This window comes from Lagenorhynchus albirostris, chromosome 2, assembly GCF_949774975.1.
Source record: "Lagenorhynchus albirostris chromosome 2, mLagAlb1.1, whole genome shotgun sequence".
Lineage (NCBI taxonomy): Eukaryota > Metazoa > Chordata > Mammalia > Artiodactyla > Delphinidae > Lagenorhynchus > Lagenorhynchus albirostris.
Genome location: NC_083096.1, coordinates 90605929 through 90630033, shown reverse-complemented (window position 1 = coordinate 90630033; position 24105 = coordinate 90605929). Strand labels below are relative to the sequence as shown.

The 24105-nt window shown below is 47.0% G+C and overlaps 1 protein-coding gene across 1 annotated transcript; it reads left to right on the top strand.

The window, feature by feature from the left end:
• The first annotated feature begins 2221 nt into the window (after positions 1–2221).
• SARS1 (seryl-tRNA synthetase 1) lies at positions 2222–19066 on the top strand. Its single transcript, XM_060139453.1, has 11 exons — positions 2222–2444; positions 6398–6468; positions 9568–9648; positions 10804–10962; positions 11903–12046; positions 13000–13155; positions 15741–15962; positions 16924–17053; positions 17323–17480; positions 18214–18343; positions 18679–19066. The coding sequence occupies exons 1-11, from the start codon at positions 2309–2311 to the stop codon at positions 18834–18836; spliced, it is 1545 nt and encodes a 514-aa protein (XP_059995436.1). The 5' UTR covers positions 2222–2308; the 3' UTR covers positions 18837–19066.
• Positions 19067–24105: the final 5039 nt, after the last annotated feature.

Genomic DNA, 24105 nt, shown 5'->3' with positions numbered 1-24105 from the left:
TCCCTTGGGTGGCACTGAGGCCAGCCATATAACATGTGCCTACAAAGACAGGTAAAATTAGCTTATTTGGGTATGACATGGATTATTATGGACTAGATGTGGATAAAACCCTAGAGGACATCAAGGACACACCATTTCCCAGAGCAGCTGGATTTTTCCACTTCCGTGCTTTCCTTCACTCTAGTTGAGGGCACTTAATCCCCTAAAACGAATTCCCTCAGCTGATTAGTTGTGACCCAACTTTGTTTTGACTGGGTGGTACCTGGGTTGTACTGGTGGTTAAATATTTTAAATATCACCCCTGCTTATAGGATCAAATCTAAACTCTTAAGAAGGAAAGTAGGAAGCTCACGTTACTTTGGCATTTCTATGTGTCAAGCCTGGACTAAGTTCTTTCATAACATTGCTCACCTGGTTCTCAGAACAGGCCAAGAGGCAGGTACTAGCCCCACTATAATGAGGAAACTGCATCTCCAACAGATTTAGTAATATGGCATACACACTAACCCTAACTGCACATCCTTATACTCTAACCACACTGAAGTTTTTACTGTCCCTCAGTCATAAGCTCTGTCATTCTATTATGTTAATTTGTTATACTTACCAGGTAGCATGAGCATTTTAAAGGAAGATGTCTGTAATCTAACGATAAAACTAATGGTGAAAATTCCTAAGGAAATTTGGAAAGGTCAGAATTTTAAGGCCTTCCTTCCAATTACACTGATGACCTCCTTAAAGTATTAGCTCAGTGGCCCTCCTCCCCTAGGCCTGGGCTCCCTGCAGCCTCAGGAACACCCATCACTGTTTTGAAACTTAGCAAGCAATACGCTTTGGCACTGCCTTCATTGACTGAAGCAGACAGCTCCCACCACAGACTTGCCCTCAGAAGATTTCAGGGAAGCCAACCCTTTGAGGACAGTCTTCTTACATGCTTTCTTCAGAGCCTGTAGCTCCCAACACTTCCTTTCCACTGGTTTTATCTTTTTTTTTTTTTTTGGCTGTGCTGTGCCGCATGAGGAATCTTAGTTCCCCCCACTAGGGATTGAACCCGCACCCCCTGCACTGGGAGCACGGAGTCTTGACCACTGGACCGCCAGGGAAGTCCCCCTTTCCACTGGTTTTAAACCTAACATTCTCGGTAAGAGGAACCTAGGGGGTCCAAACCCAGACAAATGCCTTTCCTAAGCCTCCCTATGGGTCTCTACTAGTCAGCTCCAGTACTGTCATTAGCCCTGTCCTACATCTCAGAATTGGCTTGGCAGAACCTTGTTGGGGAGTAGGATAGCAATGCCATATCCTCATGACAGGTGCACAAGCAAGTGGCAGAAGACCAAGGTCTTAGCACAGTTAGCTTTGGGGCATGGTGGGTGGGTCTCTAAACTCTTGGTAAAGTGGAAGGATGGGGAACAGTATGCCTATTCCCAAATCCTTCAGATAAGCTCTTGTTATCAGGGAGATTCTTGGATAACTTTGGCTCCAGTCATCAACCAGAATATTTCCCTGTAAAGGCCTGAACATTATAAAATTAAAATATGATGAAATCTTTGTTCTAGGAATTTTCAAATAGATACAAGACATGACCTCAATATCTTAAACTGCCTTCAAATCTCCTAAATATTTTCCCTTTGGAAAAGTCTACTCAAGTGTCTCTCTAAAAGATTCTCCAACCCTGTGATCTTAAGGGTTGATAAAGGGACAATTTGGTTCACCCAATAATCAGATTAAGAAAGGTATCCTAACTCTGAGGCAGGAGAGCAGGTATTTTGAACTGAGGTAATCTGGGGACTAAAACATGTAGCCACACTCTTGTCTCAAGACGGAGAAGAGAGCAGAGGTTCAGAGAGAGGGTCCAGTCTTAGGACCCAAGCTTGTAAGGTGGAAACTGGCATCTATGGGAGGTACCAGCTTCCAAGCCAGTGATTATACTGACAGGCCTTGTCTTAGATATGCCCTTTAACATGAGACAGAAACAGGCACTCATTTTTCTTCTATGGGGCAATTAGAGCCCCTAGAGAAGCGGGCACAGCTGGGGAAAACGCACACGAGGAGGCACAACCCGCCAGTGCGGCTGACTTGAACACATCCAGCGAGCTCACGCCCACCCACCCCGTCCTCCTCTGCGCGGCCCCGCCTCCTACGCAGCCGCTTCCGGCCCAGAGTGGAGGGCGGGCTGCACGCTCCCGTTGCGCCTGCGCGGGAAGTGGGAGGGGGGGCGGGTTGTCAGCGCGCCGGTGCAGTGCGGCAGTAACAGGGCGGCTGCTGTGGGACTAACCTCCCTTCTCTTAGTGTTGGCCCTGGAGAAGGAACGATGGTGCTGGATCTGGATTTGTTTCGGGTGGATAAAGGAGGGGACCCAGCCCTCATCCGAGAGTCGCAGGAGAAGCGCTTCAAGGACCCGGGACTGGTGGACCAGCTGGTGAAGGCAGACAGCGAGTGGCGACGATGTAAGTACCGGGACGCGCGGAGTATCCCCGGATGCCAACCGCAACTTCGTTGTTTGGACCTAGTTACCGCTCCTGAGGTTCCACCCTTCATAAGACCCCCTCCTAGGTTGCGGTGGCTCCGAAGCTGTCCCTGTCCACCCGGGGGGCCGGACCGACCCACTTTTCTCCTCCGTCCGGGCCCTGCGACCTCCCTTCCTGGCTAGCTGGGTGCGGGTCGCTGCTTCTGAGTCTGGGAAAGGAGCATGGCGCGTTCGCATCAAGAGCTGTCAAACCTTCAGCCTCAAGGATAGCCGGAAGAAAGCCAGGGGGGAGGTTTGGGGGGTTTCCCCTTTCCAGCACTTATCTTTGGTCGCCTCCTGTCTTTTTCTCATCTTCAGCAAGGCCAGAGTGGTCTCCCTCTATCTTGATAGAATCAAAGGTTCCAACCTGACTGAGTCACATCTGCAGCACAGTAGGTTCACTCCGTCCATATTGGAACCATTTTGGGACTGTGGAGGCCGCTCCTGGCTAAAAACAGTGATCCCGGAGCTTTTGGGAAGGCCATCCCCCTGAACTGTGGGCAAACTTCTAAGAACCGAGAATAGTCTTACGTAGTAGCTCAGACATGGGCAGAGGGGTGCGGTGAAGCAAGAAAAATCTTGTAATTATTGAGGCTGTTTAAAGTTTTCCGGTGAACACATTGGCAGAGTTGGGCTAGATCCTGGAACTGGACCGGGCATCTTTCATGAGGCTAAATAAAACCATAGAACCCTCTGCCTATCAATCTCTGCCTAGGCTAGCTGGAGTAGTCACTAACTGGCCGGATGCTGTCAAACACGTGATTTTTTGTCTGATGCAATAGGTCTGCCACCCGCAGAGAGACAGGTTTATGACAGCGCACTGCATAGGCATCCGCTGTCCAAAAGCATGGATTTATATTAGGAAAGTTGATTTTCCTAAATATATAAGTATCACCCGTGTAGGGAGAGAGTCGAAGGAAGAGTTGGTATTGGGTACCAGGAGAATATTTGCTTAGCTCAGGTTGTTTGCTGATTCTGCACATCACAGTCAAGCCCAGTGTGGTGGTGATCCCACCACCTGAATCTGAATCTGAAGTTTTGAGTTGCAATGGAATTAAATTAAATTGGAGTGAAAAAACTAGACTGGACACTGTTTTACTGAGTCAGAAGTTAGAAGTATCAGATTTTTGTTTCTCTCTAGCCATTGCCCAGCTGCTAAATGACTTTGAATGTGTTGCCTAGTCTCTTGGGTATAATGTACACCTCTGTGGGAAGTTCTGTTTTTTACCTGAGGAGTGGATATGTGCTGAGGGGATGAATTCTTCAGGGACAAGGTTGTGTTTTATTCATCTGTGTGTCAGTACCCAGGGTATACATATAGATACAGGATATACATATACACATGTGTACATATAATCCCAGTACCTAGCACTGCACCTGGTCCTTGTTAAGGGCTTGACAAAGGTTTGTTGAAGTCATGAATATCTTCTGTGTTCAGGGTACTGTGCTCTTCCATATGAAAAGCAGTTGATGTAGTTTATTTTCAACATATTTATTGATTTGATTCTTTTCTACTTGACATCCCTAACCAGTATTCTCTTTGCAGCTACGGGGAGTTAATGATTTTTCCCATTGCTGGCTGCTGAAGGTGGACATTGACAGATTTTGTTTCAAGATTCTTTTACATCTGAACCTCTGATCAGAGTTTAGGGTTCTTCTATCCTTAGCTGCAACCCAGAGCCACATTAAGAAATCAGACCATGTTCCCTGAATGAGGACACAGCAAGCTTCAAAAGGCCCTCCATTACAACTATACCCATTTGTCCGTCTGTAGACCTTCAAGGTTTAGGGCTCTGTGTAGAACACAGGAATCTGCTATGACTTGGAGTCAGAGCACCACATCAGAGTTTACCACAGCTCTTGTAACTTCAAGGATTCAAACTGTGATTTCTTCTTTTAATTCAGAGTAATATAATGAGGACACATTTGGGCATATAATAAGCATTTGTCTTGACTACTTCCAAAGTCAGTAGATTTCCATGTATCTTGAAATCTGCCACTAACTACAGGAATTATCAGTTGAAGTTGTTACTTCCTCTTAACCCTATTGCACGTGCCTTAAACCAGGCCCTTATCATTGGAAAAACTTTCTAAGTGCTTCCTTTGACCCCAGTCTCAGCTAGTCCAGGGCCACACCTAGGACATATGATCCATATACTATCTTATATATTTCTGCTGTGGCATTTATATTATTTTTATATACAACCTTTTAAAATTTATTGAGATGTAATGTATTCAGTAAGTTCAGTAAAGTGCACAAATCTTAATGTGCAGCTTGATGAATTTTACAAAGCCATACACCCATGTGACCACCATTCAGATCAAGATCTAAGACGTTTGCAGTTCTCCGGGGAGGCTCCCTCATGCCCCTTCACTGTCACTTCCCTCCTCCAAAAAAACAGTATTTTGTCCTCTATCACCATAAATGACTTTTGCCTGATTTTGAACTTCATATAAATGGACTTATATAGTATATAATTTTGCATGTGACTTCTTTGTCTCCAAATTATGTCTGTAAGATTATTCCATGTTATTATGTGTAGCAGTGGTTGGTTCTTTTTCATTGCTGTGTAGTACTCCATATATGTAAACATACCAACCAATTTCATTGATGGACTTTCAGATTGTTACCACTTTAAGGGTACTATGAATAATGTGCTAGGAACATTGTGTCTTTTGGTGGACGTAAGCACTCATTTCTTTTGGGTATGTACCTAAGGGTGGAATTGCTAGGTCACAGAGTAGGCACATGTTTAGGTTTAGTAGATATTACCTAATAGTTTTCCAAAGTGGTTGTAATAATTGATACTCCCATCAGTAATATATAAGAGCTCCATTTGCTCTACAACCTTGCCCTTGATATTGGCAGTCCTTTTAATTTTAGCCACTTATTCACACTGATTCCAGAGATGGAGAACAGATTAGTAGTTGCCAAGGGTTAGACAGGGCAGGGGAAAGGTAATGGACTACAGAGGGATGATAGCAAAAGGAATCTCTGTGGAGATGGAACAGTTCCGTATCTTGAGTGTAGCAGTGGTTACACAGATCTACACATGAGATATCACACAGAACTACAGGCACATGCAAATGAGTACATGTAAAACCACTCATCTGTTCTCCATCTCTGTAATCAGTGTGAATAAGTGAATGAGAAAGTAGTTATATAGTTTGTGCTGAAGTTTAGTTTAAATTTAAAGTTTGGCAAAACTTCAAAGAATAGCCATGTCTAGGCGCTGTCTCATCTCTAGTCATCATTTTACCTGTCCAAAGCTTAATTTTTACCATATTGTTGCTAAAGCTTAGATTCAGGAGGTCCAGCTTTTGCAAATCAAGGTTAGACTGATGAATCACAACACCAAGATGTTAATTTGGGCCAGAATACCTATGCAGGCTGATTAGTGCACTGTCTTCCCCCAAAGAAACCAAAGTGTAAGAAATTGAATTCTTCTCAAGGCTGCCAGATGAGCGTTGTATCAAAGCAAAGGAAATAACATTAACCATTTCTAGCATAGAGAAGTAGCAACCAAGTTCATGGGAATAGAAACTTGACTGACTGCCTTTTTTTAGATCCTGGTGCATACCACATAGTTTCTTTAAGTGAATTTTAAGATAATTGAACAGGTTATAGTTATATGAGTATTTTCCAGTTTTCTCAGATGTGTTACTCTGTCTACAGTGGTATCGTCCAGGTTATGATACTTTTTAATTTCAGCCCCAGAATGGCCTTTTCATTGTCACCAAATGCTGGGGAATAACACAACTTTGTGAGGCAGATCCTTTAGCTCTGCCTGTATTTTGGCCTTGGGCTGAGATCAGTCCTAAGGAGCCAAGATTAGGAATGAGGTATCTTAGTTATGTGCCTATCTTTGGTATATTGGGTTCTTTATTCTTCAGGCAGATTTCAGGCAGACAACTTGAACAAGCTGAAGAACCTATGCAGCAAGACAATTGGAGAGAAAATGAAGGTAAGAGAACTGACTAATACCCTTGAGAGCTTGAGCAGAGGTATTTAATCTTATTCTTAGTTAATTCATAATTTCTAACGTAGTGTTTAATTCCATGAGCTACTGGATTTCTTACCAGAGGGGGAAAGTTATTTTAAAAAGAAAGAGAGGAAGGCAGGGAGGGAACTAAGAGGCATTTTCAAGGATCAGTGAGTCTATCTTCTGTCTGCAGGTATGTTTTAGTCCGTTCTTGCTGCTGTAACAGAATACTGTAGACTGGTTGGCTTATAAACAGCAGAAATTTATTTCTCACAGTTCTGCAAGCTGGGAAGTCCAAGATCAAGGCACCAGCAGGTTGGTTAGGGCCTGCTTCCTGGTTAATAGATAGTCTTCTTGCTGTGTCCTCATGGCAGAAGGAGCAGGGAGCTCTCTGGTGTCTCTTTCATAAGGGCACTAATTACATACATGAGGGCTTTGCCCTCCTGACCTAATCACCTCTGAAAGACCCCACCTCCAAATGCTATCACATTGGGGATTAGGTTTCAACATATGAATTTTGGGGGACACAGACGTTCAGTCTGTTGTAAGATAAGATTCTTGCCGTACAAGTCATTCATTGTCTGTTCTGTTCTTAATAAAATGAATTCCACCAGTAATCCTTTCCAGTTATTTCTTGAGCTCAACCTACAGTGCCAGAGAGGTTTTCCTGTTGTAAATTTCAGATTCTTTATCCCAGTGTAGTCGTGCTCTTTATTTAAAAGAGCACAGATATTGAGTCCAAATCCTAGACTCTTGGTTATGTGACTTCAGGCAAGTTAACTTCTGAGTCTCAGTTTTCTTGTCTATGAAATGACAGTTCTGACACTAACCTTTAGAATACAATTGTGAGAACTGAAAATTTCTAATATAGAAAACCTGGCACAGTGCCTGGAACATTGTAGTTATTTAGCTATTGAGAGTAATAGTGAATGGCAAGTAGTACTGGCCTTCATCCAGTATATCCTTCCTGTCCTTGAAGAATGTTAAGTTTCAGCTCAGCTTTACTTTGGTAACCAGATTAGTTTGTTGCAGGGGAGGGGGGAGGTTGGTGGGGTTTTTTTTGCAGTACGCGGGCTTCTCACTGTTGTGGTCTCTCCCGTTGCGGAGCACAGGATCCGGACGCGCAGGCTCAGCGGCCATGGCTCACAGGCCCAGCCACTCCGCGGCATGTGGGATCTTCCCGGACCGGGACACGAACCCGTGTCCCCTGCATCGGCAGGCGGACTCTCAACCACTGCGCCACCAGGGAAGCCCACCAGATTAGTTTTTAATCTTTCTTCAAAAATACACTCTTAGCCTCTTAATCATTTTTTTAAAAAAACATGTTAATGCACCCTACAATCTGTCTCATTTTTAAGTTGTAAACCTCTAAAATAAACCAAAAAATTATGAAATTTAGGAACCTGAACCTGGAAAGACCATAACAAAAGGATTCCCTTGGGGCCTTCCCTGGTGGCGCAGTGGTTGAGAGTCCGCCTGCCGATGCAGGGGACGCGGGTTCGTGCCCCGGTCCGGGAGGATCCCACATGCCACGGAGCGGCTGGGCCCGTGAGCCATGGCCGCTGAGCCTGTGCGTCTGGAGCACAGGCTCCGCAGCGGGAGAGGCCACAACGGTGAGAGGCCCGCGTACCACAAAAAAAAAAAAAAAAAAAAGATTCCCTTGGACTCTAGCACCTTATCCTTCATGATATTCTGTATCCTTCTCTTTAACACTATTTTGTTACACTTTCAGCATGTGACAGGCTGTAGAAATTGATATTGATGATAATCATACAGTTTTCTTCCTGTGGAACTCTTGACACTAAGTCAGGTACACATCAGCAACCCCATAATTATGTTAATTTCCATGTATACTTCTGCCTGAGTGTTCTTTGGGGCATATATACGGATAGTGCCAGCCAAGTATTTTTCTTAGCAAGAAGATGGGAGTATTTTCATTTGCGTTAACGTTCTTAGGTTCCCTTGACTGCTGGCCCTGCAAGGAGTGTTCTCTCTTGCTATCCATTGAGATAGTACTAGCAGTGCTTTAATTTGTATAGCACTTGAAAGCATTCAAAACCCTTTCATATACGTCTCATTTTGGTTTTGATCTTTGCTGTAAACGTGGAGTGTAGGTAGTACATTTGTTAACCCTATTAAAAGGGTAGGGTAAAGAGGCCTAGGAAATTAAGGGGCTTGCCCAGAATGGTGCCATCAGTTAGTTGCAGAGCCAGAACTTGAACTCAGAACTTGAATTTGCTGCCCTGAGGGATTATCAGAGAGGAAGAGGGCCTCAGCTATCTTGGCTACCAAATGGAACATCTTGAGATTTAGGCCATTTTTTTCTACCTCAGCAGTCTATGCCTGTTCTTCTCAAGACTCATTCTGATATTGTCAGATTTTTCCAGCTTTTAAAGATGATTTTCCTTGAATCACTGTCTTCTCCCTTGCTCTGGATAACGATTAGAAATGATGATTTGGAAGAATATCATAAAGAAGGGTGAGGAGAGAAACTGGAATGGGAAAAAATCTAGTCCTGGGTATACCCTTGCTGTTTTGCCAAGTTGCATTGATTGCTCTAAACATGGCTTTTTTCCTCAAAAATTGTGTTTCTTTGGCTTCCTAATATTCCTCATCCCATCCATTTTTCCTCTTAGCCACAGGCCTAAGGGCTGGGTTTGTTCTTAGTAGGTAGATGGGGATTCACAAATTGACACACAGGTGTCTGCCCAGCGCTGGCTCCTGACCAGCACTGAGTGTTTTCATACATTCTTGGGGTCATAACATTCTATGTCCATGTCAGACATTTTCCTTCTCAAGTTCCCGATGGTATCAACCCTCTGACCTGGATTGGTTAATCAGTCTGTCCAGGATCAGAAAGCTAGACAGTGTCAGGACAGGGACTTGGAACGTTAACTTCTTGCTTCCAGTTCACTAATTTTTCTCCCATGCGTTGCATCTTTTAGAGACTAAGTTATGTAGAAAGTTCTGTAATTAGTTTATATGATATATTAGTTTGGTGTACACTTATAAAACTATGTCAGAAATTTTTCTTTATAATTAGTTATGTTTTTGTTGTTTGTTTGTTTTTCTTTCCCATAGAAAAAAGAGCCAACGGGAAATGATGAGTCCATTCCGGAAGATGTATTAAATCTCGATGACCTCACTGCAGACACTTTAACTGTAAGTTATTGTCATTTTCCAGGTTAGGATTTCTGTTCTTTTAGCTTTGTTCCTAGACAAGCAAGTCCTGACACTCTGCTCCACACAGCACTGTGGCATCCTTGAATTTCTGCAGCTGGGACATGTCCCCATCCCCTCTTGTTAATCTCAGTACTTGAGTATTAGACAGCAGAGATGGAGACAGGTGGAATGGAAAAGTCAAGAGTAGGCAGAAGAGAAAAAAGGAACTGAACTATGTTTGGTTTAATAACTCTATTTCCACAGAGTCAGTAATTTTTCAATTTTTTGTAATTCAGTAAATATTCACTACAATGGGCCTAGAGCAGGAATTTTCAAGTTTTTTAGTCACTGAACCCTTTCTTAAAACCTGCAACACAGGGACTTCCCTGGCGGTCCAGTGGTTAAGACTTTGTCTTCCAGTGCAGGGGGTGAGGGTTCGATCCCTGGTCGGGGAGCTAAGATCCCACATGCCTCACAGGCAAAAAACTGAAAAAGCATAAAACAGAAGGAATATTGTAACAAATTCAATAAAGACTTTAAAAATGGTCCACATCAAAAAAATCTTAGAAACAAAACAAACAAAAAAAACCCTGCAACAATAGCAAGAGCATAAACCCGAAAAAGCGGAGTTGCTGTGCTTGAAGGGCAAGGTTGGGGTGCTATTCCTGCCCTGCCCTACCTGCTAAGGGTCCCCCCAGGAAATCAGAGTACAGTTTGAAACACCTGCAATAAGGAATACAAAATGAGCTTAAGACAAGGTCTCTTGCTCCTAATAAATTTATAATCTTCCTAGAGAACAGTTACATATAGGATATAATAGCATGCTGAATTGGTTTAATCAGGAATATCAGGAAGTGCAAGTTAAGCTATGGTATTAACACTCCTGAGATATACAGGGACAAGAGGAGTGGCCAGAATTGATCCACCTCTGCCTTAGGCACCCTGAAAGAAAATGCCAACGGATTTGTCGGGCAAAACTGTATATATCCCTGTGTGAAATAAATCTCAGTTCTTTGAAAGCCTCCAGTGTCAATTTTTAAAATGCTATTACAAGAGTTATCATTAGAGCTCAACAAGGTTGGGGCAACAATCTTTTTCCTACTCTGCCCTTGACTTGCTGTGGCCTTGGACGGGCTTGGCCTTGTTCATCTACAGAACCTGAAAGTCTCACAAATCAAAAAAGTCCGACTCCTCATCGACGAAGCCATCCTGAAGTGTGATGCCGAGCGGATAAAGCTGGAAGCAGAGCGATTTGAGAACCTTCGCGAGATTGGTAACCTTCTGCACCCCTCTGTGCCCATCAGCAATGATGAGGTAGGCGTCGGTGCCACAGTGAGCGGCTGCCTTGCGTCACCGCTCTCCTTTGGGAAGGGGGCGGAGTGGGAGGAGGACAGTGAAAGTCTGGCACGCTCTGTATAATAGAAGCAGGCTCTTTGTGTATTCGCTCTGCCCACCAATTGAGAATTGAAAGAGTCAGATCCCTGCCTGATTGGGAAGTAGCAGAGACAGCAGGTAGGTGGAGACTCCTGGCGCGGAAATCTCTTCTAAATCAGGCTGCTGTCCTCCATTGCGTGTTGCCCATGGTAGCAGCTCATCTCGTGGGAGGGATCTGCAAGATCAGCCTCACCCCTCACCCACACCCTGCTGAGAAGCTGCAGGTTGAAGGGAAATCTGCATGATAAAAGTTTCCTGCCGAGTGGGAGCTTCCCCAGCACAAAGCTGCTCTGAGCCCAGCCTTTGTTCCCTGACACCCCAGCCGTGGCAGGGCCCATCTGTGCCTCTTTCATTCATTCCCTGGTGAAGGGACATTAAACTCACTGAGGGCTGGGGTGGCAGACTCAAGAGGTCAGGGCCCTGAACCAATGAGAGCCTGGAAAAAAAAAATCTGCATTCCCCTCCGTACCCCAGGCAGTGCAGATTGTCCAGGGAAGGGTTTTCCCTGTATAGGATTTTCAAGGAGTCATTTAAAAGGGTATAAAAACGAGAGAATACTACAGATCTTTTGGAAAATCATGATTTCAGTTCCATGGCTAGAATTGCCTCTAGGACTTTATAAATTATTATTTCTCTATTGAGCGCAGATTCTCTAGCAAATTCCCTTCTCTAGTCTCTGTACACAAGGGCCAAAACCTAGTGTTTGAGTTAAGCAGTGACTTCACAAAGCTCTAGTTCGTTCTTGGAATAGGGTTCGGAAAGATGGAGGTTGTAGAATTCAGAGCTCCTGCATCTTTGTCTCCTGGTCTCGTTTGCTTAGGACGCCGACAACAAAGTAGAGAGGATTTGGGGTGATTGTACCGTCAGGAAGAAGTACTCTCACGTGGACCTGGTGGTGATGGTAGATGGCTTTGAAGGCGAAAAGGGGGCTGTGGTGGCTGGGAGTCGAGGATACTTCCTGAAGGTAAGAGTCGGCAGCCAGTGAGGTTGGTTATAAAGAAAGAACAGAAAAAAAATTGCAGAAAACATAACCCACTTAAAGAGGCCCACAAATCCGCCTTTCTACTACAAACTTACTGGCAATTACATGCAATTCTCTTTCTAAGGCAGGAGAGTGCTTATCAGGATTCCCTAGAACAAAAGCCACTGAGTGATCCTCCATAATGAATATGTTTTGCTGACTGAATTAGAACAGTCTGTGCCTTTAAGGAGCTCTGTGTAATTGGACAGTCAGACAAGTAACAAAGAGTCAAAAACCCTCTGTGATAAGTGCTCTGGTGTGAGTAGCCCAGGGTTCTATAGGAACGGGTAGGTGGAGGCAACACACCCAGATTAGCTGGGCAGAGGGCAGATGCGCTCAGGGAAGCCTTCCAGAAGGACGTGGTAAAGTAGTTTTGGAAACACTGTCCATATTGGTATGTTCTACGTATACAAATAAGTCCAGTGTTTTAAGAGTTAGCACAGGAAGACTCTCCCACGCACCCTGGGTGAACAGTCCTTTTCCCTTGATTGGTATCTTAAAGGAAATGCTCTTCAGATGATGTGCTGTGCATGGCTGTTAAGAAAGAGTCTCTTGGGCTTCCCTGGTGGCACAGTGATTGAGAGTCTGCCTGCCGATGCAGGGGACACGGGTTCGTGCCCCGGTCTGGGAAGATCCCACATGCCGCGGAGGGGCTGGGCCCGTGAGCCATGGCTGCTGAGCCTGCGCATGGGGAGCCTGTGCTCCGCAATGGGAGAGGCCACAACAGTTAGAGGCCCGCGTACGCAAAAAAAAAGAAAGAGTCTCTTGAGTCAGTTGTTGGATCCATGGTCTTTGTGGCCTCCTGTGTGCCCCCAGTTGCCTCTGGGGGTAAATGCTAGCAGATGAACGTGATGGCAGCAGAACCCACTCACACAGTGCTGTGTTTGCTCCTTTAGGGGGTCCTGGTGTTCCTGGAACAGGCACTCATCCAGTATGCTCTTCGCACATTGGGAAGTCGAGGCTATACTCCCATTTATACCCCCTTCTTCATGAGGAAGGAGGTCATGCAGGAAGTGGCACAGCTCAGCCAGTTTGATGAAGAACTTTATAAGGTGAGTAGCCTGAGGCAGTGTGGCAGAATGACTCCTAAAGGTATGAAGTTTAACTTCAAAGACACAGCAATGCTGTCCAGCAGAACTTCCTGCGATGATGAAATGTTCTATATTGTGGCTACCGAGCACTTAAAATGCAGCTAGTGCAACTGAGGAAGTAAAATTTTAATCTTCATGAATTTTAATTTAAATGGTCACATGTGGCTGGTGGCTACCATTTGGACAGTGCAGACATAGAGCCTATTTTATCTTTCCCCAGATAGTTTATGTGATCTATCTAAATTGAGCATGCTTTAGCACCATGAGCTTAGAAAAGAAGCTCATATATTATTATTAAGCTTGGACAAAAGGAAATTGTAGAAGTGGCTGATCTTCCCGTGTCCTCTCACTCCTGACCCCAGACTGGAAGCTTCCACAGGGGGAGACATACTTTCCTTTGGATGGATGTGGCTTCCAGTGTGTGGCTCTTTCTCAATCATGAACCATCTCAGGGAGAGCCAGTGGATTTGAGTTGAGGTGCAGAAGGTGATTCTGAATCAACCAGCTTTAACATCAGCTGTAGCTCCCCCCACCCGAAGTCTACGCCCAACACTCAGGATTTCTAGTGTCTCTGCTAACGGCTGCCCATCGCAGCTGAGTCCACTTCTCACCTGTCCCTCTCCTTCAACCCTGTTCCAGGGCAGGGGGGAACGACTTTGTTCTTATTGGCTGTTTCCTCCCAAAACCCATGTAGCAGGTAGTTAGACAACTGCTCCTGGCCTCATCTGATTTATCTTATGTAGAGAGATGAGTTTAACAGTCAGAACCTTCTTCCCACTAGGTCCTGTTGGTGAGTTCAAAGGTATGTTTTAATTCAAGATGCAGTGGGAAACAAAATGCTCTCTCCAAACCCTGAGCATTGGTACAACCTTGGGGTCCTCCTCTTCTTCCGTTTAATGAGAGGAACATGTGCATTATCAGATGAGACCTGTTTTTATCTTTTCCCTTTTTTTCTCATCTCAACTCCCAAGATTGGATGGATAATCACTGACAGAACTTTAGAAGGATGCCCTGCAGGTAACACCAGGGAGAAGCTTATATGGAGGATTATGAAAAATATTAGGTAGCAGGTGCTCTGCGTGTTTGCAGCATTCTCCATCTCTTATCCAGATGCTTCTTGGAGCCGTAGGCAGGGAGAATCACAGGTCTCCATAGTGAGGAATTTTGGCTGGCACTTTTTGCCTAATAACCTCAGTTTATTAATTCTCTAGAGCAGGGCTGTCCAACTGAACTTTTGGCAATAGTGGAAATGTTTTGTATCTGTCCTATCCAGTGTGGCAGCCACCAGCCACATGTGGCTGTTGAAATGTGGCTCATGCAAGCCAAGGAATTAAATTTTAATTGACTTTAAATAGCCATGTATGGCTAGTGGCTATACCATATTAGACCGCAAGCTCTATTGTTTTTACATTGTATGTGACTAGCCTCACACGGGGCTAAATTCCCACTGTTAGGTAGCAAGGTAGTTTTCCACATTTCCAAACAGTGGCCTAGAGGAAGTTTCCTCCCCTCTTTTTTTTTTTTTTTTTTTAGTTAAAGTAATACCACATGACAGAAAATTTGGAATTAGTGGGGGGAAATCATCTTCTTTCACATTACCTACTACAATTGTCATTTTTAATATTCTTGTGGGAGCTTTGTTTATACATGTATCATTTTCTCATACTTCTAATCACAATATATGTAGATTGCCTTTTTACTTCACATTATATCAGAAGCATTTTTCAGTGTTGCTACATGGTGTTCGTAACCATCGTTTACTAGTGGTTCCATAATATTACCTGGCATGGACATAGACTGCCCAGCGCTTCCCCTGTTGAATATTTAAGGGGCTCCCTTTTTTTTGCCATCAGTAAGTAATGTTACAATGAACTTTGTCCTGTCTATAGTTTTTTTTTCTTTTCCATTACTTTCTTCAGCTGAATACCGAAGTGATTCTTCAAGGATTATAACCCTAGATCAACCCATAAGCACCAAGAGAGCAGAGACTATCTCCTTTTGCCCCGCATTGGCAAAAAGGACTTGGCTCTTACTACATGCCTCACAAACATTTGTCAAGTGGATTAATTTATACTGCTACCAGCTCAGGTTTTACTGCACACCTGCCATCACTGGCCACTATACATCATTTATAAGTATTTCATTTATCAGATAAAGTAAAAATAGTATCAGAGGGAATTCCCTGGCGGTCCAGTGGTTAGGGCTTCACGCTTCTACTGCAGGGGGCCTGGGTACTGGTCAGGGAACTGAGATCCCACAAGCTGCAAATGGTGAAGCCAAGGGAAAAAAAAGTAGTATCAGAATATTTTGTCTTCTTTTAACTTGCATTTCTTTGATCTCTAGTAGGGACCCCATTTTGGACTGACCCATTCCCTCCCATGTCTTTTTAGCATCTCCTGCTCACTCCTGGGCAGGGATTGAAGAAAATTTGTCCTCCCATCACTCAGATCTTCTCTGTGTGATTTGTGTGATCTTTGTGATTTCTTGCTTGAGCTGAGGTCCTACTCCCTCACTCTTAACGAGTAAATATTACCCTCCTCTGACAGGTGATTGGCAAAGGCACTGAAAAGTCTGATGACAGCACCTATGAGGAAAAATATCTGATTGCCACCTCCGAACAGCCCATTGCTGCTCTCCACCGGGACGAGTGGCTTCGGCCAGAGGATTTGCCAATCAAGTATGCCGGCCTGTCCACCTGCTTTCGCCAGGAGGTGGGCTCCCACGGCCGTGATACCCGTGGCATCTTTCGAGTCCATCAGTTTGAGAAGGTGAGTAGGCAGATCAGGGTGAGGGATGGGACCCTTCTATCTCTCCAGGGCTGTTATAGAAGAGATAGAATCTGTGTTGCTCAGGCCTACCCCAGCTCCAGTCTTTCCTCTAGTTGCCTCCATCTGGGTTTCTAGGGAAGAGCCTGAGAAGCACATGGTGGAGCGGCTAGAGCATGGACTCTGGAACCAGGCTGCCTGAGTCCTAAGGCCAACTCTACCACTTACTGCTGTGTAACCTTGAACAATTTGCTTAACCTCTCTGTGCTGTTTCCTCCTCTGTCAAAGGAAGATAATAGTAGTACCTACCCCATTAGGCTACTGTGAGGATTAAACCAGTTACCATGTGAAAGGTACTTAGAACGGAACCTAGGGGTAAGACAGGAATAAAGACACAGACCTACTAGAGAATGGACTTGAGGATATGGGGAGGGGGAAGGGTGAGCTGTGACAAAGTGAGAGAGAGGCATGGACATATATACACTACCAAATGTAAGGTAGATAGCTAGTGGGAAGCAGCCGCATAGCACAGGGAGATCAGCTGGGTGCTTTGTGACCGCCTGGAGGGGTGGGATAGGGAGGGTGGGAGGGAGGGAGATGCAAGAGGGAAGAGATATGGGAACATATGTATATGTATAACTGATTCACTTTGTTACAAAGCAGAAACTAACACACCATGGTAAAGCAATTATACCCCAATAAAGATGTTAAAAAAAAAGAAAGAAAGAAAGAAAGTACTTAGAACAGTAGCCGCACGTTATGTGGGACGCTCTCTACACAAGCATTCGTTCTTGCTGCAGCCCCAGCCAGTCCAGTTCAGCCCCGATCTCTCACCAGGGCCCCAGCCCCGCCTGACACTCAGTGGAATAGGAATAGGTCTTCATTGCTAGGATAATTCCCACTTCAGCCTTCAGTTTATTCACCCCGTCCCCTTGTCACTGTGCCCTTGGGTCCCTCTTTGCAGATTGAACAGTTTGTCTACTCATCGCCACATGACAACAAGTCCTGGGAGATGTTTGAGGAGATGATCACTACCGCTGAGGAGTTCTACCAGTCTCTGGGGATCCCTTACCATATCGTGAATATTGTCTCAGGTTATCGGCCTCCCTCTCCTGCATCCCACAGACACCACCCTGACCAGTTGAACTGCCACACAAAGAAATAGCTTACAATCCAATTAATTGCCCACATTAATTAAAATATCACACTCTTTTCCCTTGGGAGTTCTTGGTGATAAGAATATCTGGGCGTGATTTCCCTCCTGGGGATAACATGTGAACTAAAGAATTCTTTGGGTTTACTAAAGGTTAGCCTTCTGAAATACCATCCCTCCTTCATGAATTCTAGGGGTTTTTCCTTACAGGTTCTTTGAATCATGCTGCCAGTAAGAAGCTTGACCTGGAGGCCTGGTTTCCGGGCTCAGGAGCCTTCCGTGAGTTAGTCTCCTGTTCTAACTGCACAGACTATCAGGCTCGCCGGCTCCGAATCCGATACGGGCAAACCAAGAAGATGATGGACAAGGTAGATGGCCCCTGGGGAGGCAGGAAGCAGGGCCTTCAGCTCAGAGTAGGTCCATCTTATTTCTCAGCCCTTGGAGGACATTATTTCCCAGCGTCATGGGAAAATCTGAGCTTCTCAGTCTAGACCAAAAAGGGAATCTGAAAGTGACTTCACTGAATCAGGACTGAGTCCTTTTAGATAGAAACCTGAATCTAGCTCTATTCTACAAGGTAAATCTAGCTTTTCTCTTCTTGGCTTTGTTTTCCATAACTCCAGATAAAGAGTAATCCCCATTTGTCTACACAAAACAAGTTGGAGGCAATGTCTCCCCTCTTCTCACCCAAGAAGGTCTGGGTTGTAAGCTTATCTCTTCAAACCCAATTTCCAGGCCCTAATCTTTTCCAGGTCAGGGACTTGAAAGGGGTTAGAAGGAGAAGCCATTGAGTAGTCTCTTCCCTCCCTCAAAGGGCCCAACTCTCCTCAAAATACTGGGACCTACCACTTATCACTCATGGAGACATGAGGAATCTTCCTGGAGTTATCTCATAAGCCATAAGTTATCTAATAAGCCAAACAGAATTCAAAGGTTTAGAGATCACTAATATGGGTAGAACCTGTTTTTTATTTGATTTTAGATTTGGATTTGGATAGTTGCAGTTGGGGGAGTGGTGGCTGAGTGGATGGTTCCTGGTCATCAGTAAGCCCAGCTAGGGGTTGAGTGTAACTGCTCCCTCTGGGGACCCTCTCCTCGCAGGTGGAGTTTGTCCACATGCTCAATGCCACGATGTGTGCCACAACTCGCACCATCTGTGCCATCCTAGAGAACTACCAGACAGAGAACGGCATCCTCGTGCCTGAGAAATTGAAGGAATTCATGCCACCAGGTGAGGCTCCCAGCCCAGCCCATCTTCCTCCTCTTGTCTGTCTTCCTGCTCTTCTAAATAGTAAGCCCCTTTCAGAATGCACCAGGTTTTCTTGTTCATACACGGCCCCCAAAACTCTGCCTGTCCTCTGATGCTGGGCATTGCAAGGGGCAAGGTTGAAAAGTAGCCAGTGCCGGTATGAGCTTCTATTTAAATGCAGCTAAAATTCAGGCTGGGAAAAAAAGGAATAAATGAAAGCAGTGCCTGCCTCTTTGTCTTGTGTGACTTTCCCCAGAGGTCCCTGGGCTTTGACTCTTGAGGAATGATGGGTTGTTTGGTTGGCTGTTTCCTTTCAGGTCTCCAGGAACTGATCCCCTTTGTGAAGCCCGCACCCATTGACCAGGAGCCATCGAAGAAGCAGAAGAAGCAGCATGAGGGCAGCAAAAAGAAAGGGGCAGCGAGAGATGTTGCCCTGGAAAGCCAGCTGCAGAATATGGAGGTCACTGATTCCTGAACATTCCTTTCTCCCACTTTACCAGGCTTCCATTTCAATTAGCTGCAATCTCAGAGCCTGCCCACAGGCAGGGAAGCCAAGCACGCACCCATCGCCCACCCCGTGTGACTGCATTGCCAAAAGGGGAACCATCTGCCCTGTACAATGCAGTGTTCCTCTTTTCTCGCTTGGGCATAGGATCTAATCACCAATGACTGATGAAATCATGTAATAAAGCACCTCTGAGGGAGGCCAGGACTCTTCCTCAGTCTTCCTCTGTCTTCTGCCCAGGGCTTGAACCCTGTCTCTGACAGTTCTCCCTGGAACCGTATTCACTTCTGCTTTTCCTGCTATATCAGGCAGGTTGTTCCATTTAGCAGAGAGCCTTTGAGAAGGTAGGTGAAGGCAGGGGTAGATTTAGTAAAGGCTCAAGGGGAAAGTGAAAACTGCGACTTAGACACACAGGCTTGCAGGGCAAGGGCAGGATCCTCCTTTGTAAATTTGCTCCTACTTTGTTAAAGCAGTTAGGTAGGACCAGCTTAGAGACCTGAGTTGATATAAAAAGCTTCATAGCGGGACTTCCCTGGCGGTCCAGTGGTTAAGAGTCTGCATTTCCACTGCAGGGGGCGCAGTTGCGATTCCCTGGTAGGGCAACTAAGATCCCACATGCCGCACAGCGTGGCCAAAACAATAAAAGTTTCATAGCACTTCTGTTCCCTAGGAAAGGCTCCATGGAGAGGGAAGGAGGTGGTGAGACATCAGGGTAGATGAGACTACATTTAATCCAGAAAAGCCCCTAGATTCAAGAGCACGGGGCAGGGCCTTACTCACAGCTGCTTCTCTCTTTCCACTCATCCCCAAATGGGAGACCAACTGCCTGGCAGCTTGTGGCTCAACTCCAGAGGATCGATACAGCCCACAGGGCTGGGGGCTAGCGGGAACAAGGTTCTAGTCCTTTCTCTGGAGCTTCCACCGTTGCCCCAATAGCCAGTTCACCCTTTCTCTGGGGAGGATGATGTTTAGGCTCTTTATTTACCTGCTGCCTTTCATCTGCAATCTACAAACACTTTTAATAACACCAACTGTTAGTTTAGTGCTTCTCCCCTAGGAGTCTAAAATACTTCCTATAGAGGATCTCTTTTATCTTTGTGACAGTCCCAGACAGGAGGGTGGGGACATGATTATACCCCTTCCATCATAAGGAAGAGAGTACAAGGTGGGTAAGGGAGATGAGAAAGTACGGCCGGGTGGAAGCCAGGAGTCCTGACTCCTCAGCAGGGCTTGATGCTCGCTGTGTTTCTTTGGAAGGATGAGAACAGGACTCTGAACTGGCCTGTAACTTAGGAGCATGATTTAGTCCCTAAGCAGCAACCTCCCCAGGCCTGCTAGAGCTTGCTTAGCACCCAGGAAAGAGCCCATGTGCTTGGTTTTCCACTGGGAGCTTGGGCTGAGCCTGTGAATCTTGCTACTGTCAAAACCGGGGCACCTGAAAAGGTGACCACAGTGACCCTTTTGCCCCAGGCAGGCTCACCAGCCTGCCTCTACTCTAGCCAGTGCCCCAGCTCTGGGATAACAAAGCCAGGGCCAAAGAACAAAAGAGCAAGCTGCTCCCATATACTTGGAAGGATGAGATTCACATTCCTGTAGCCTCAGCTATTTGGTTTGAAGAAAGGCAGTTTACACAGTGAGCAGGAGGCTGGTTTTGGTCACCACCACACACCACTCTTTCCTGTTTGAAAAGCTCATTGGGCTCTGGGATTAGAAACTTCCAAGTGGCCCCACACACCCCCATCTAGCCTTAGGGGTCACTACAGCTGCCTCCTCTGCTCCCCCTTCCTACCCTCTTGGCTGCTGGCACCCATGACCTTCCACCAGGAGGCACTGCTTTTCTCTGGCCCTGAAAGCGCCGCAGGAGGAAGAGCTGGGGCTCTGAGCCCCTGGGGGCCCAGGCCTGGCTCCGGCACTGCACTCCCCGCCCCCTACCCCCACCCCAGGCTGACCCGCCTTCTTCTCACCCGCCTAGTTTTCTGGACCTGGCTGCACCTGGGACCTGGACTCCTGCTTGTTTGTCTAGAGAGCCTCCTGCCCTGTGCTGCCAGCAGCCCAGCTCCCCATGCCAGCCTTCCCTGTGGCTGGCCAGTGTGTGGGCTGGCTTGTAAAAAGGAGTGAGTGGAGGCCCGGAAAACAGCTGCTGTGTGCACCGAGTAGTCTGTTAGCTGAGTCTCTACCTCCTTGAAGCCACAAGACAGAAAAATAGTAATGGTGAAGGAAAGGATGATCCCGTGGCTGAGGTCCCTCCCTGTGGGTGGAAAACACACGAGCAGGAGACGCACATAGGCACTTTTTTACTGAGTGCTTGCCCTGCGCTAGGTGTGATTAGGAGCAGGGGTTACAGAAAGAATGGGACACAGTCCTTGCTCTCAAGGAACTCCCGGACATTGGGAAAGGTGTGGCTTGCCTTCCTCCAGGCTCCTTCCCTCCCTGGAGCAGTGGGATGGGGCTGATGTGAACCTTGTTTAGGATAGGCAGGCTGGCCTGGAAGCTGAGTACCAGGAATGGGCCCAGATAACCTTGACTCCACCCTGGCAGTTGCCTCCACAACCCACGGCTGATGCCCTCATCCCTGGCACCTTGACCTGCCCCATCTCCAACCTCAGCTGCCCAGGTTACCTCAGCAAACAGCCCCCACGGGCACCAGGGAGTGAGTCAGAGTCCTGGGTCTCTTACCAACCCTTGGTTCCCACACCCAGGAATTCAGGGACCAAGATGCAGGTCTGAGTGCTTCAGGCAAGAGAGAGGAGCCACTAGGCCTTTCTAGCAAGAGAGAGACAACTAGAAGGCCGACTTCTAGAGAGAAATATAAAGAGCCAGGAACTGTGGGGACCCAACATGAGACCAAGGGGCCTGCCCGAACTCACAGTCTGCTGGGAAGTTTAGTTATCAGCCGAGTACCGCCAATGGGGAAAACCACGCCTGGGAACTGACACCTTCCGTGTTACCCGTCCTGCTTTTTCTTCCCTGAAGCGGTTCCGGTTTACCCAGGGTCCTGAGAACGCCGCCTCTTGCCATACCTCCCTCTGGGGGCCTGGGGCAGCCCTGGCTGCACTCCCAGGAGGAGTCTGACAGGCAGAGCTGGGACGGACCCTGGAGAAATATGCTGCAAGTCAGAGCCTGTACCAGGATGAGGGGCGTGCTCCGCTCCCCCAGCCACTTCTCAGCGAAGGGTTCCCCCAGAGCTCCTCCCAGATACACACAAAAGGGGGCGCCACCCTGCATCTCCAAGGAGGGAGGTCCTGATGGTGCTGGCGTAGCCGCCTCTGACGTTACCCTTTTAAGAGACCCCCCCCCCCGCCGCAACGGCGGCGGGCGTGCGGCCGGCAGGTTCTCATTGCAGTACCCCAGCAAGTGCGGCGCCCCGTCTGCGGAAAGGAGGAGACAGGACGCCCGCCTTGCCAGTCTCGACCTCTGGGTCCCCGGACCTGCGGGCAGAGGTAGGGGGTCCCAGCAACCTCAGATTCTGAGAAAACCCCTTTTTTCTAGAGGAGAAGTTCCTCTCTCTCGCTGTTCTCATTGGTTGGCTGGCGAGCCCTGCATTTTGGAGAGCGGTAGGGTCCTTCCCTTGGACCAGGGCTTCACTCCCCCTACACAAGCCTGCTGTCAGAAATGGTCTGGAGAATTATTTTTACTGAGGTGTAAATTACTGATAAGATGGTGTGACCCTTTAGGGACACTTCTTTTTCCTTGTTTTTATTAAACCCTAAAGAAAGGGAAGAATTGAGCTCCCATTTAGAATAGCATTCATTCTCTCCTTCCATCTTGTCTCAGGGGGGAAAAAAAATTCTTTTTTTTTACTCTTTCTCCAAAACCAGCCTTGTGTACTTGTGCCCTGGATCTCGCCGCCTTTGGGAATTCCTGAGTCCCTGTTCCTCAGCCAGCTCTCTTTTCAACCTCCCTCTTCCTCTCCTCTGCCTCCCCTCCCCACCCATTCCCCTCAACTACCAACCTACTTACACTTCCCCATCTTAAAACAGCCTTTCTGCCATCCAGCCTCTGCTGTCAAATTATGATCCCAACTGGCTCCTTTTCCTCAAAGAAAAATAAACCCTGGACACTCGTAGGTTCTGCTATGTCATCAACATTCCGGGTCCTCCTAGTCCCAACCCCTTCAGAGGGAAGGTAGAATGTTCCAGACTGAGGGAATAGCGTGAGGGAGCAGGAAGAAAGCCTGAATAGCTGGAGTGCAGAGGGTGAGGGGGATGTTGAGTTGGGGCTAGAGAAATGGGCAGGATGAGGAGACAGGGCCTGCCCCGAAATGCTGGATTCCTGGGGCTCTTCCCTCTGGCTGCTCTATCTTTGTATGCTCTCCTGCTCTACATCCCCAATCCATCATCTCTCATTCACACATCTCTGGCTCTGGCCCACTCACCCCCAACACACACTGAGCATCTTCACCAGGATCCAAACCCGTAAGTCCAAAGTCTAACTCCCTATCTGATCCTCTGCTCCCACCCTCCTCTGGGTATTCAGCCACCCAAAACAAATACCCGGGAGTCACCCTGGACTACCCCCTCCTCTTCCCCAGCAGCCACACTGAATCTCTTCATCACCCGGATCTGGCCCCTTGGCAGCCTAGTCCTCAGCTGCAGCACAGACTCCCCTCCTCCTGGACTGTTACAACCGCCTCGCGTCTGCCAGACCCCAGCCCCTCCTTCAGGTGCAGCCTCCCCGCTGTGGCCGAGGGTACAGCCACGTCATGCCCTCACCCCCACCCCCGCCTAAACGCTTCAGCTGACTCCCTCAACCCAGGAAGTAAAGTCCAGACTTCTCAGCCAGATCCGGATTCATCAAACTGTGGCCACAGTTCAGATTAGCAGTCTCTTCTGCTCTTCTTTTCCCTACCGTGAGCCCTGCTTCAGCCCTAGGGGACTACTCACCTCTCCCAGCACTGACCATGCAATGCCCCCTCCTTATCTGCTCACGCTGTTCCCTCTACCCCAGTGCCTCTCCTCCTGCCTGTCCCTGGAATTCCTCCTTCCCCTTCAAGGTGATTCAAATGTCGCCTCCTTTACAATGCCTTCTCTAACTTCTCCCACCCTCACACAGAGATATTAATGAATACGGCTCTACCACAGCATTTCTCTCTGTCCACGTTAGACTGGTTGCTCCTTGAGGCCAGAGCTGGAGTCTTGTTCATTTGTGTCCCTCTCACACCTAGTCCGGTGCCTGGAGCATGGCTAGGGCTGGACAGGGCTCTCTCCTCGGCCTGCTCTGATAAACTTAACTAAGTTAT